This window comes from Rana temporaria, chromosome 8 (genome assembly GCF_905171775.1).
Source record: "Rana temporaria chromosome 8, aRanTem1.1, whole genome shotgun sequence".
Taxonomy (NCBI): domain Eukaryota; kingdom Metazoa; phylum Chordata; class Amphibia; order Anura; family Ranidae; genus Rana; species Rana temporaria.
The window spans coordinates 17,450,617-17,462,142 of NC_053496.1; the positions used below are offsets into that span (position 1 = coordinate 17,450,617).

The window sequence follows — 11,526 nt, forward strand, 5'->3', positions numbered from 1 at the left end:
TTTCCTAAATAGCTTCCTTTACCTTAGTGCAGTCCTCCTTCACTTACCTCATCCTTCCATTTTGCTTTTAAATGTCCTTATTTCTTCTGAGAAATCCTCACTTCCTGTTCTTCTGTCTGTAACTCCACACAGTAATGCGAGGGTTTCTCCCTGGTGTGGAGTGTCATGCTCACCCCCTCCCTTGGAGTACAGGAGAGTCAGGACGCCCACCAACACACAGCTCCTTTCTCTATCTGCAACGTAGAGAGCGTCCTGACTCTCCTGTAGTCCAAGGGAGGGGGCGAGCACGACGCTCCATATAGCCCCACCTACAGCCGGCCGGTACCGGTCTTTAAAGTCCGGGAGATCAGGTGCAAAAAGGTGACTCGAGTAGAAGCCGAGGGGGGGCATTTTCAGTACCAAAAATATGTGCTGAAAAACTCGGCTTATACTAAGTATATACGGTAATAGACGTTGGCTGACAGAGGATCACGTGACCAGGCCAGAGTGGGCTGTAAATCAGTATATACAGTACATCTTTCTTACACACGTTAGTCAGCATAGGTCAGGCATGTCCAAAGTCCGGCCCAGGGGCCAATTGTGGCCCCCTTTTCAGTTTAATGTGGCCCCCCTGGTAATTTGGATATATACTGTATTTATCGGCGCTGCCTCAGAGGGAACAGGGAGGGGGGAACAAGTGCTGTCAAATTAAATACAGAAGAATCTCCTGTTTACTCTGCGGCTTCCCTCATAGGAAGTCTCGTCTCCTTGGCTGCCATTGGACGACTCCTCTGTCTATCATAGGAGGCGGGACATTGGAGGCTGCTGTGTAAACAGGAGATTCTCCTGTATGTAATCTGTTGGCGCTTGTCCGCCCCCCCCCCCCCCCCCCCCCCCCCCCCCCCCCCCCCCCCCCCTCCGAGGCTGCAGATGGGCAATGGAGAGGCTGCATTCATGGCAATGGCGAGACTGCAGATGGACAATGATGGGCAATGACCCTTATTTTGCTTCACAGTTCTTTATTTACATTTGTTTTTCCTGAAACTTCCTTCCTAACGTGAAGGTGCGTGTTATACACCGATTAAATACGGTATATCCAAATAATACGCCCAAGCTCATCTCTTCACCACACACAGCCACAAGGCAGGAGAATTCTTGTTGGGCAGTGTATTAGTACTCGGACGAACACACTTAGACCAAATTTTAATGGTTCAAAGAATGTCAGGCAAAATGGTCGGCCCTTACACATGTTCACTTCACCAAATCTGGCCCTCTTTGATAAAAGTTTGGACACCCCTGGCATAGGTGTTAGAAGGGGGGAGGTAACATGTTTATGACTAGTTTAGCCTGGAGTTCTACTTTAAAGTATAACTAAAGGCAAAACTTTTTTGTTTTAAATAGTGGAGAGGGATTAGAACCCCCCTGTCAGTTTTTATTGCGGTCTGTGTCTCAGTGTATACCATGATCATTGAAAGTAAAAGAAAATCCCCAAATTTTGGGTTGGTCCTAGAAGAGTAATAGAGGGGAAATCTTCCAATGGGGACACTAGTTCTGTGGCCAGGAGGGCCCCAAGGGATTCCCTTTGCCGGGATTTTATCCCATTTCCTGTATGACAATGGGACAGGAAGTGAAGGGAAATCTCCCCAATGGGACACAGATGGCAAAAATGAACCTTATAGGGATTAGATCCCTCACTTACTCTATCCACAAATGGGAAAAAAAACAAATGTGCCTATAGTTTTTAGGCTATTTTAGCACTGCTATATAGAAATAAAAATGCTAATTTCATATGTGTGAATACATTTTCAAATAAACTTTTTCATTTTATTTGTTTTAGTACCAATTTTTTTGATAAAGATGGTGTGATGAAGGACATTCGATTAATTTATCAGGTTTATAACGCTTTGCAGGAAAAAGTGCAGGTAAGCGTCTCTCTCTGTGATGTTTGTGTTCAGAGATGTATATATGTGCCACTCATTGCCTCCCATGTCTTGTCCCCCCCCCCCCCCCCCCCCCCAGGCTGTGTGCGAGGAGGTGGAGAAAAGTGAGAGGATTGTTGAATCCCATCAACTAGAAGTAAACGAGCTGCAAGCACAAATTGCCAAGAGGAAAGCAGAAAAGCAGCGTAAAGAAAGTAAGTCTGGGAACCAAGTTGGAGGAACAATGCTGCCCATCAAGCAGAGATGGTGTGGCGTCATTGGACATTCGGCATCCTGTAGAGGGGCCACCATCATAGAGACCTTGGAAATAATGTGGGACATGTTAGACAATACATGGCTATACAGTAAAACCTTGGATTGCGAGTAACGCGGTTTACAAGCGTTTTGCAATACGACCTATATTTTTTTAAATCTTGACTCGATTTGCGAGTGTTGTCTCACAAGACGAGCAGGATTTAAGCCTCTGGGGTGTGCAGTACCGCATGTGGCCAGAGGCACTGCGCTGCTTTAACTGGTAATTCCGCGGTCATGCAATGTTGTACCGAAACAAAATTTGCGTCCTTTTTCTTCCCACAAATAGAGCTTTCTTTTGGTGGTATTTGATCACCTCTGCGTTTTTTATTTTTTGTGCTATAAACAAAAATATAGCGACAATTTTGAAAAAAATTCAGTATTTTTTACTTTTTTCTATAATAAATATCCCCCCAAAATATATAAAAAAACGTTTTTTTTTCCTCAGTTTAGGCCGATACGTATTCTTCTACATATTTTTGGTAAAAAAATCGCAATAAGCATTTATCGGTTGGTCTGCGCAAAATTTATAGCGTTTACAAAATAGGGTATATTTTTTTTTTTTGCATTTTTATTAATCATAATTTGTTTACTACTAATGGCGACGATCATCCGATTTTTTTTTTTTTTTTTTCATGACTGCGACATTATGGCGGACAATTCGGACAATTTTGACACATTTTTGGGACCATTGTCATTTTCACAGCAAAAAATGCATTTAAATTGCATTGTTTATTGTAGGGGGGTGTGGCTGTAGGTCTAACGTCATCGATTGTGTCTCCCTATAAAAGGGATGACACGATCGATGCAGCCGCCACAGTGAAGCACGGGGAAGCCGTGTTTACATACGGTCTCCCCGTTCTTCAGCTCCGGGGAGCGATCGCGAGGGGGCGGCTAGAAACGAATAGCCGCCCCCTCATTTCGGATCGCTCCCAGACTGCCGCATGTACCGGGGGGGGGGGGGTCCCAATCGGACCTCCGACCCGCGGAAAGGCAGGGACGTACATGTACGCCCATATGCCTGTACGTGCCATTCTGTGGACGTATATATACATGCGGCGGTCGTTAAGTGGTTAAAACTCTTATGCCTCGTACACATGACCAGTTTTCCTGTCGGGAGAACTACCATGACAGCCTTTGGCCGGGGAAAACTGACTGTGTGTATGCTCCATTGCAGTTTTCTTTTTTTTTCCTGCCGGGATTCCCGGCGGTTTTTAAGCCGACAGTTTTTCTTTGGGGAAAGCCTGTGGTGGAGCATACACATGGCCGGGTTTCCCAACCAAAGCTCTCATGGCAGTTTTCCTGCCAGGAAGCCCGACCCTGTGTAGGGGGGAAAAAGCTACCAAGCAGGTTCTCAGTTTTCCCGGCTGACTTTTTACCGCCGAGGAAACCGATCTGTGATATGTGAGCAGCGCCCGCATATGAAAACCATGTTCAAACCACACATGAGGTATCGCCGCGGTTGGTAGAGCGAGAGCAATAATTCTAGCTCTAGACCTCCTCTAAATGAAAACATGCAACCTGTAGAATTTCTTTTAAATGTCGCCTATGGAGATTTTTAAGGGTAAAAGTTTGACGCCATTCCACGAGCGGGCGCAATTTTGAAGCGTGACATGTTGGGTATTAATTTACTCAGCGTAACATTATCTTTCAGAACATATAAAAAAAATGCCTAACTTTACTTATTTTTTAATTCCAAGGTGTATTTCTCTTCCGTTCATGGACGGACACAGCAGCATCTTGACCTTAGGGTATTATCCTCCTCCTAGGAGATTGACTAGGCAGAAAAACAGCATGTTAAGTGTTAAACACATCACACAGTACAGTACCTCCCAGGGGGCGGTTCCCCCGGGTACATCCCCCTCTCTCTGCATCTACAGCCTCAGTTTTTTTCTGCCTAGCAAAGGAGAATGACATGGCTCCTATGGGCCCATGTGCCCTGGGGATTTTTTTGCATTTTTCTTGCTTTTCTTTTTTGTTTTCTGCAGTTTTGGATCCTGAGATCTACAATCAGCTGCCGACTGGGTGACAGGCTGGATCCTTGTAGTCCCCCCAGTTCGGCCATCGAGCGTGTGCTGGCCTTTTAGCTACACGCTGGGCCGTCCACGAAATGCCCCGTTGCTCCATGGGTGGCCGGTGAGCTATACGCTCCAGGGCACACATATGACCGGGCTCTATGTCCGTGTCACAGTGTGCTGGGCCGACAGCCATGCCGTAACCGCGTGGACGTTGGTTCTGTCTGGGATGCCTCCAGCCGGTTGTCGCAGGACGGGTAAGTAGCAGTCCCCTTTGCTTTGGCAGGGTGGTGTGACTGGGCAATCCTGGGGAGGTTGATTGAGGGTCTGTCCTGCTTTCCTCTCTCCCCCCTCCTTCCCTACGTTCTGGGTCGGCTGTGAGGTGGGGGCTCCGTCCTGGGGCTGGGGGCTGTGTCTGCTCTCCGGGGGGGGGGGTGCTGTCGTTTGCTGTGTGTGCGGGGGGGGGCCTGCTGCTGCTGTGTGCTGTTTTTTTTGGTGTATCACTGCGGCCGCCATTTTGGTGGCGCTGGGCGCTTTTATTGGAGTTCGGCGGCCATTTTCTTGTAGCCCGCATGGTCTGCGGTGTGTCGGCGGCCATTTTGGATAGGTGTTTTGCCTCTAGTGGCTAGAATAATGGCGCGAACGGCTCCAGCACACTTCCTGAGGGACGGGGCAGCACTCTAGGAGGCAGACAGCGGCGGTACAGGCCTGGTCGGGTGGTGAGTCCTCTGGGGGGTCCCCTGTTCTCTGCTGCAGCCGGGAGGGTGGCCTGTGGATCTTGCCTTGTATTCCAAGGGTGGCAAAAGGGTGGGTCAGCATGGCGTCCGAACCGGATGCTTCTCCCCCAGACATGCTGGAGTTAACCCTTAGTGCCCCTGTACCTGCGGTCTCTGTGGGTGCTATGATGGCAATCCTAGAGACTTTCGTTGTCGGGTAGAAGCGGCGCGTGGCCAAAGGGGGGCTAAAAAGCGCCCCCTCCCCCCACCTTCTTCTGGGGATGCCTCTGACACGGAATCGGGCCCCGCCTCTGCTCCCGGTCCCTGGTTCCGAGGTGTCAGAGGATGCAGGCCCAGTCCACACGGACAGTGAGGATGACTCTGCATCAGGGTCGGCGCATGATGGGGTGCTGGTGGGAGCTCTTATCACTGCGGTGCGGGATACTCAAAAAATTGAGGATTCGGCGGAGACATCAGAGATGTCGGTCCCTTTTGGGTTCTGTAAGCCGGCCCGCACTGCAAAATAGTTTCTTTGTGTTCCTAATCTGGAAACGTTTTTGTACAAGGAATGGGATCGGCTGCAAAAGTTTTTTTTTTTTCTGTTCCAAGATGTTTTGCCGCCCGTTATCCTTTTGAGGAGGATTTCATGAAGAAATGGACATCTCCTCCGTCAGTGGACCCCCTTGTGTCCAGACTGAACAAGGCGACCACGTTGCCTGTGGAAGGGGCTCCCGCTTTCAAGGACCCCCTAGATTGTTCATGGTGGTGGGGTCGGCGGTGAGACCGGTCTTGGCCGGGGCTCTAGTGTCTCATACACTTACTGAACGGGCAAAGTTGTTGCTTCAGGAGTTGGAGGAGCATCAGGCTCCTCCGGACTGTGTGGCGCTGGCCAACCAGTTGGGGGTAGGGCCTTAAATTTGTCTGTGAGTCAGCCCTGGATACGCTTCCCTTGCTCTCCAGAGCCTCGGCCTATGCGGTGGTGTTGCGCCGCCTTATCTGGCTGAAGTGTTAATCCGCGGACCAGTCTTCTAAGAAGGCCTTGGTGGACTTGCCCTTTAAGGATGAAAGGCTTTTTGGGGCTTCTCTAGATGACATTATAAAATATGTCATGGGAGGTAAGAGCACTCTGCTCCCACAATCCGGTAAGGGTAAGGAGTCTCGCCGTAGGCTGGGGCCCTCCTTTTCCGCACCCAAGCGTTTTTTTTAGTCCACCCGGTGCTGCAGGTAAACGTTCCCAGGCCGCTAAGGCGCCCGCTGAAGGGCAGAAGCGCCCGTGTTCCGCAAGCCCAAAAAGCCTGTGGAAAAGCCTGCTTCCGCGTGAAAATCAGCCCGCGCCCGTCTCTCGGGTGGGGGGCCGACTTTGCGAGTTCGCGGCTCGGTGGATGTCACTTCTTTCCGACCGGTGGGTTTGGGAAGTAGTTTCCTCGGGGTACAAGATATAGTTTCTCTCTTGTCCACCAAACAAATTTTTTCCTTCCAACCTTCAGCTTCCTCCGGGTCATCGGGAGGCCCTGTTTGGGGCTGTTCATGATCTGCTGGTGAGGGGGGTGATCGTACCGGTTCCTTTACTGGAACGGTTTCAGGGGTTTTACTCCAATCTGTTTGTGGTCCCCAAGAAGGAAGGGGTCCATCAAATCCTGGATTTCAAGGCCCTCAACTGTTTTGTCAGGGTGCAGAAATTTAGGATGGAGTCAGTTCGCTCTGTGGTAGCGGCGCTCCATCCGGTGGATTTCCTGGCGTCCTAGGATTTCAAGGACGCGTACTTGCATATCCCCATATGCGCAAAGCACCAGAGATTTCTGCGCTTTGCGGTCGGGGAGGACCACTTTCAATTCGTGTCCCTCCCTTTCGGCCTGGCTTAGGCGCCAAGGGTTTCTTTCCCAGAAGGTGTTTTTTTCTGGTGGCAATTGCATCGGTCAGACGGGTTTATGAATTGGCGGCCTTGTCTTGTAAGGCTCCCTTTTTGGTCATCTACAGGGATATGGTGGTGCTGCGTCCGCAGCCGTCATTCCTTCCTAAGGTTGTTTCGGCCTTTCACATTAATGAGGACATTGTTCTCCCATCCTTGTGTCCTCGGCCGGCGAACCCAAGAGAGACTGCGCTGCATTCCTTGGACGTGGTTCGAGCCCTACAGGTGTACCTGTCTGCTACGGCTCCGTTCCGGAGGTCTGATTCACTGTTCGTGTCAGTGACTGGTCCTAAGAAGGGTCTTGCAGTCTCGCCGGCCACCATTTTCTAGGTGGATCAGGTCGTGCTTCAGGCCTATGCTCTAAAGGGGCGGACGCCCCCCTTCCCGGTTACGGCGCATTCAACCAGGGCAATTGGTGCCTCTTGGGATTTCCGCCATCAGGCGTCTGTTTTACAGGTGTATAAGGCAGCGACTCGGTCGACGGTCCACACCTTCTCAAAGTTTTACAAGGTGGATGTGGGTGCATCTTCGGACGCCTCCTTTGGCTGCAAGGTTTTGCAGGCGGCTGTTTAAGGTTGCAGTTCCTCCGTTGAGGAGCTCTGGTTTGTTTGGGGAGAAGTTGGTTTGCTGTGTTTTCCCACCCCTCGATTTTTTGACACTGCTTGGTTACGTCCCTAAGGTCAAGATGCTGCTGTGTCCGTCCATGAACGGAAGCGAAAATAGGATTTTTGTACTCGCCGTAAAATCCATTTCTCTGAGTTCGTGGACGGACACAGCACCCACCCCTCCTTGTTTGTACTGCTTGTTTACGAACTGGAGCTGCATGAGGCAGAGAGTGGGATGTACCCGGGGGACCCGCCCCTGGGAGGTGCTGTACTGTGTGAAGTGTTTAACGCTTAACATGCTGTTTTTCTGCCTAGTCAATCTCCTAGAAGGAGGATAATACCCTAAGGTCAAGATGCTGCTGTGTCCGTCCACGAACTCAGAGAAATGGATTTTACGGTGAGTACAAAAATCCTATTTTTTTCCCCAAAAAAGTGCACTTGTAAGACCGCTGTGACAAAAAGTATTACAATGACCGCCATTTTATTCTCTAGGGTGTTGGGGGGGAAAAAATGTAGAATGTTTGGAGGTTTTAAGTAATTTTATAGCAAAAAAAAATGTTTTTAACTAGTAAACACGTGCAGCAGCCTCCCCAGCAACCCCTAAAACTTACCTGAGCCCCATCTCTCTCTCTCCAGCGATATGCACGAGTGTCTTAGCCGTCTGGGACTCTCCTCCTGATTTGGCTGAGACCACAGCAGCGACGCCATTGGCTCCTATGGCTGTTAAGCAAAGTCAGTTAGCCAATCACAAGACTGGGTGGGTCCGGGTCATAGCTCCATGTCTGAGTGGACACAGGGAGCTGTGACTCGGCTCCAGTGCCCCCATATCACGCCGCTTGCCGTGGGGGCACTCAAAAAGGAGGGAGGGGCTAGGAGCAGTAAAGAGGGACCCGAGAAGAGGAGGATCTGGGCTTTTCTGTGCAAGACTAACTGCACAGAGCAGGTCTGTATAATATGTTTGTTATTTTTTTTAAAAAAGAGAAAAACTAGACTTTGCAATCACTTTAATTTGAATTTTTTTCTTATTTTTTTAGACCTGCTTCAGTCCATGTTAATCCAGACAGAAGTGCCTGCAGAGAACATGGTAACGTTTCCTTCTGGGGACAGCGAAGGTGCCACATCAAGACCACAAGACCTCCTTCCACCACCTTATTCAGAAGACCGCGTCAATGCGGACGACGGTGTGGATAGCCCCCCCGACATGCCAAGGCCGCAGGCCGTGGGCGCAGCATGCCGCCTCCTTCAGGATATAAAAGACGGCGTTACAGGTGCCTCTAAGACGTCCGTGAATGAAGACACAGACAACTCGCAGAGCGATCATAAAAAGTTGCGGCACCGTTCAGATTCCCCCGACAGCGAGATGGCAGAGGAGCAGACATACCACGGCAGCACGCAGCCGGACGGGGAGCTGGCACAGCAGTGACTGTCCCCCCCGCTTTGTGCCCTCAGACCAATAAATAGGGATTCTGGCGATGTAACGTGGAATGTAAGCAATGTGAAGCTGTCAGCTATTTGGGAGTTTCCCAGCCACTTATGTGTGAGCTTTTAACTCCCATCAGCTTCCTGTACTCACTGATTTTCTGCAACATCAGTTCTGTTGAGCTGAAAGTACACTGAGCTGCCTGTCCTATATCTCATGTATATTTCGAGCCAGTACCTTGCGGAGACATTATGTAGATTAAAGGGATGACTTGGTAAATAAGGGAGGCGGGACAAGCAATTCACAGCCTATTTTTCTTTTCTTTTTTTTTTTTCTCTCATTAATGATTACAATTAACCCATCTGCTGCCAAAAGCATTCACACAGCAGCCCTGGGGGGGGGGGGGGGGGGGGACTATTACGCATTATGAGGGAGCGCAAAAAAAAAAACACGAACATTATGACGTTGGGGGTTTTCTGCTCTGGTTCCTTGGCCATCAATTGCTTAATCCTCCTAATGCCCCATTCTGTATTCACCGACCCATGCTTCTTTTAAATTATACGATCGTTTTACTAAATTGCACATTAGCCCTTTACCCTTGGAAATTCGTGTTTTTTTTTTTTCCCTTCCGCTTTTATATTCATTGGTTGATTAATTGTTATAGGTAAAGGTTTCACGTGAAATTCAACCCAACTCTTCCTTGATCGCGTACAACTGTCCTACCAACCTCAACTTATAGCTACTGCCCGAGTAGTAGCAACCAAAGCGTCCACGGTCTGCATATGACATGTGGTAATGCTAACCGTATATATGTGTGTGTGTATATATATATATATATATATATATATATATATATATATATATATATATATATATATAATGTGTATTAGAGCTGCACGATTAATCGGTTTTTCCCCCGTTACGATCTTGACAAAGTATTTCCCGATCTTTCCATGCAGAGAATTCTCTCTGCTCTGCTATAACCACAGCTGTAAAATCCGGCCAGTCTGCCCAAGTATCGCAACATTCTTTATCAGTGGAACCTAAAGTGGAGGTTCACCCGGAAATGTCAATTTTTAACATTAGATTGAGGCTCATTTTGTCTAGGGGAATCGGGTAGTTTTTTTTAAATCAAAGCCGTACTTATCGTTTTAGAGATACATCTTCTCCGCCGCTTCCGGGTATGGGCTGCGGGACTGGGCGTTCCTTCTTGATTGACAGGCTTCCGACGATCGCATCTATCGCGTCACGATTTTCCGAAAGTCGGTGCGCAGGCGCCGTATAGAGCCGCACCGACGTTCGGCTTCTTTCGGCTACTCGTGACGCGATGTATGCGACCGCCGGACGCCTGTCAATCAAAATAGGAACGCCCAGTCCCGCAGCCCATACCCGGAAGCGGTGGAGAAAATCGCGCTCTAAAACGGTAAGTACAGCTTCGATTTAAAAAAAAACTACCCGATTCCCCTAGACAAAATGAGCATCAATCTAAGGTTAAAAATTTATTTTTAGGGTGAACTCCCGCTTTAATTGTTATCGGTAAAGGTTTCACGGATTTACAAATTCACGTGAAATTCAACTCAACTCTTCCTTGATTGCGTACAACTGTCCTACCAACCTCAACTTATAGCTACTGCCCGAGTAGTAGCAACCAAAGCGTCCACGGTCTGCATATGACATGTGGTAATGCTAACAATATATATATATATATATATATATATATATATATATATATATATATATATATATATATATATATATATTAGAGCTGCACGATTAATCGTCGTCACAATTTTTATTTTTTTTCCCCCGTTACGATCTTGACAAAGTATTTCCCGATCTTTCTATGCAGAGAATTCTCTCCGCTCTGCTATAGCCACAGCTGTAAAATCCGGCCAGTCTGCCAAGTATCGCAACATTCTTTATCAGTGGAACTTAAAGTGGAGGTTCACCCTAAAACCATTATCTAACATTGCATCCATTATACTACATTTACAGTATGCAGGTCTTTTATTTTTATTTTTTTATTTTTTTTTTCGTCCTATCCCTGGGTTAGGCCTCTTTCACACGGAGCGGACCGTTTTTGTGTCCGCTCCGTGTGTGTCCGTCGGCTCAGCGGGGATCCCTGCTGAGCTGTCGGCGGACAGGGCGGTCCCAGTGCAGAGACCGCCCTGTCTCTCCTCCGCTCTCCCCTATGGGGAATCGGAATCGGATGCAGACGGACCGTCTGTCCGTCTGCATCCGATCCGTTCCGCCGGACGGAAACCCGGATCCCGACGGACACTCCATCCGCTAACGGACACGATCCCATAGGGATACATTACAAGTCCGTTAACGGACTTCTAATAAGCGGACGAACGGAGCGGACGTGTGAAAGGACCCTTAGATGATTGACGTCTGGTTCCCATGTCGCACAAGGAGCGTCACCAGTTTTCCGTAAATAGCCGAGCTGCGAGTCAGCGCTATACGGCGCCTGCGCAGTCAGCTCTACACGGCGGGCGCAGGCGCCGTATAGCGACGACTCGCAGCTTGGCTATTTACGGAAAACTGGTGACGCGCCTTGTGCGACATGGGAACTTTTTTGCTAGACGTCAATCATCTAACCCAGGGATAGGAACGCCCAGTCCCGCGGTAATCAGAACCCGGAAGCTGGG

At 48.9% G+C, this 11,526-nt stretch overlaps 1 protein-coding gene across 1 annotated transcript in view; it reads left to right on the forward strand.

Moving 5' to 3' along the window:
• ABRAXAS2 (abraxas 2, BRISC complex subunit) overlaps positions 1-9,209 on the forward strand; it is a 36,685-nt gene extending 27,476 nt beyond the window's left edge. The window contains exons 7-9 of the mRNA XM_040361352.1: positions 1,817-1,901; positions 1,999-2,113; positions 8,490-9,209. Coding sequence (XP_040217286.1) covers positions 1,817-1,901; positions 1,999-2,113; positions 8,490-8,878 — 589 coding nt within the window. The 3' untranslated portion in view covers positions 8,879-9,209. The remainder of the gene's footprint in view (positions 1-1,816; positions 1,902-1,998; positions 2,114-8,489) is intronic.
• The last annotated feature ends 2,317 nt before the right edge of the window (positions 9,210-11,526 follow it).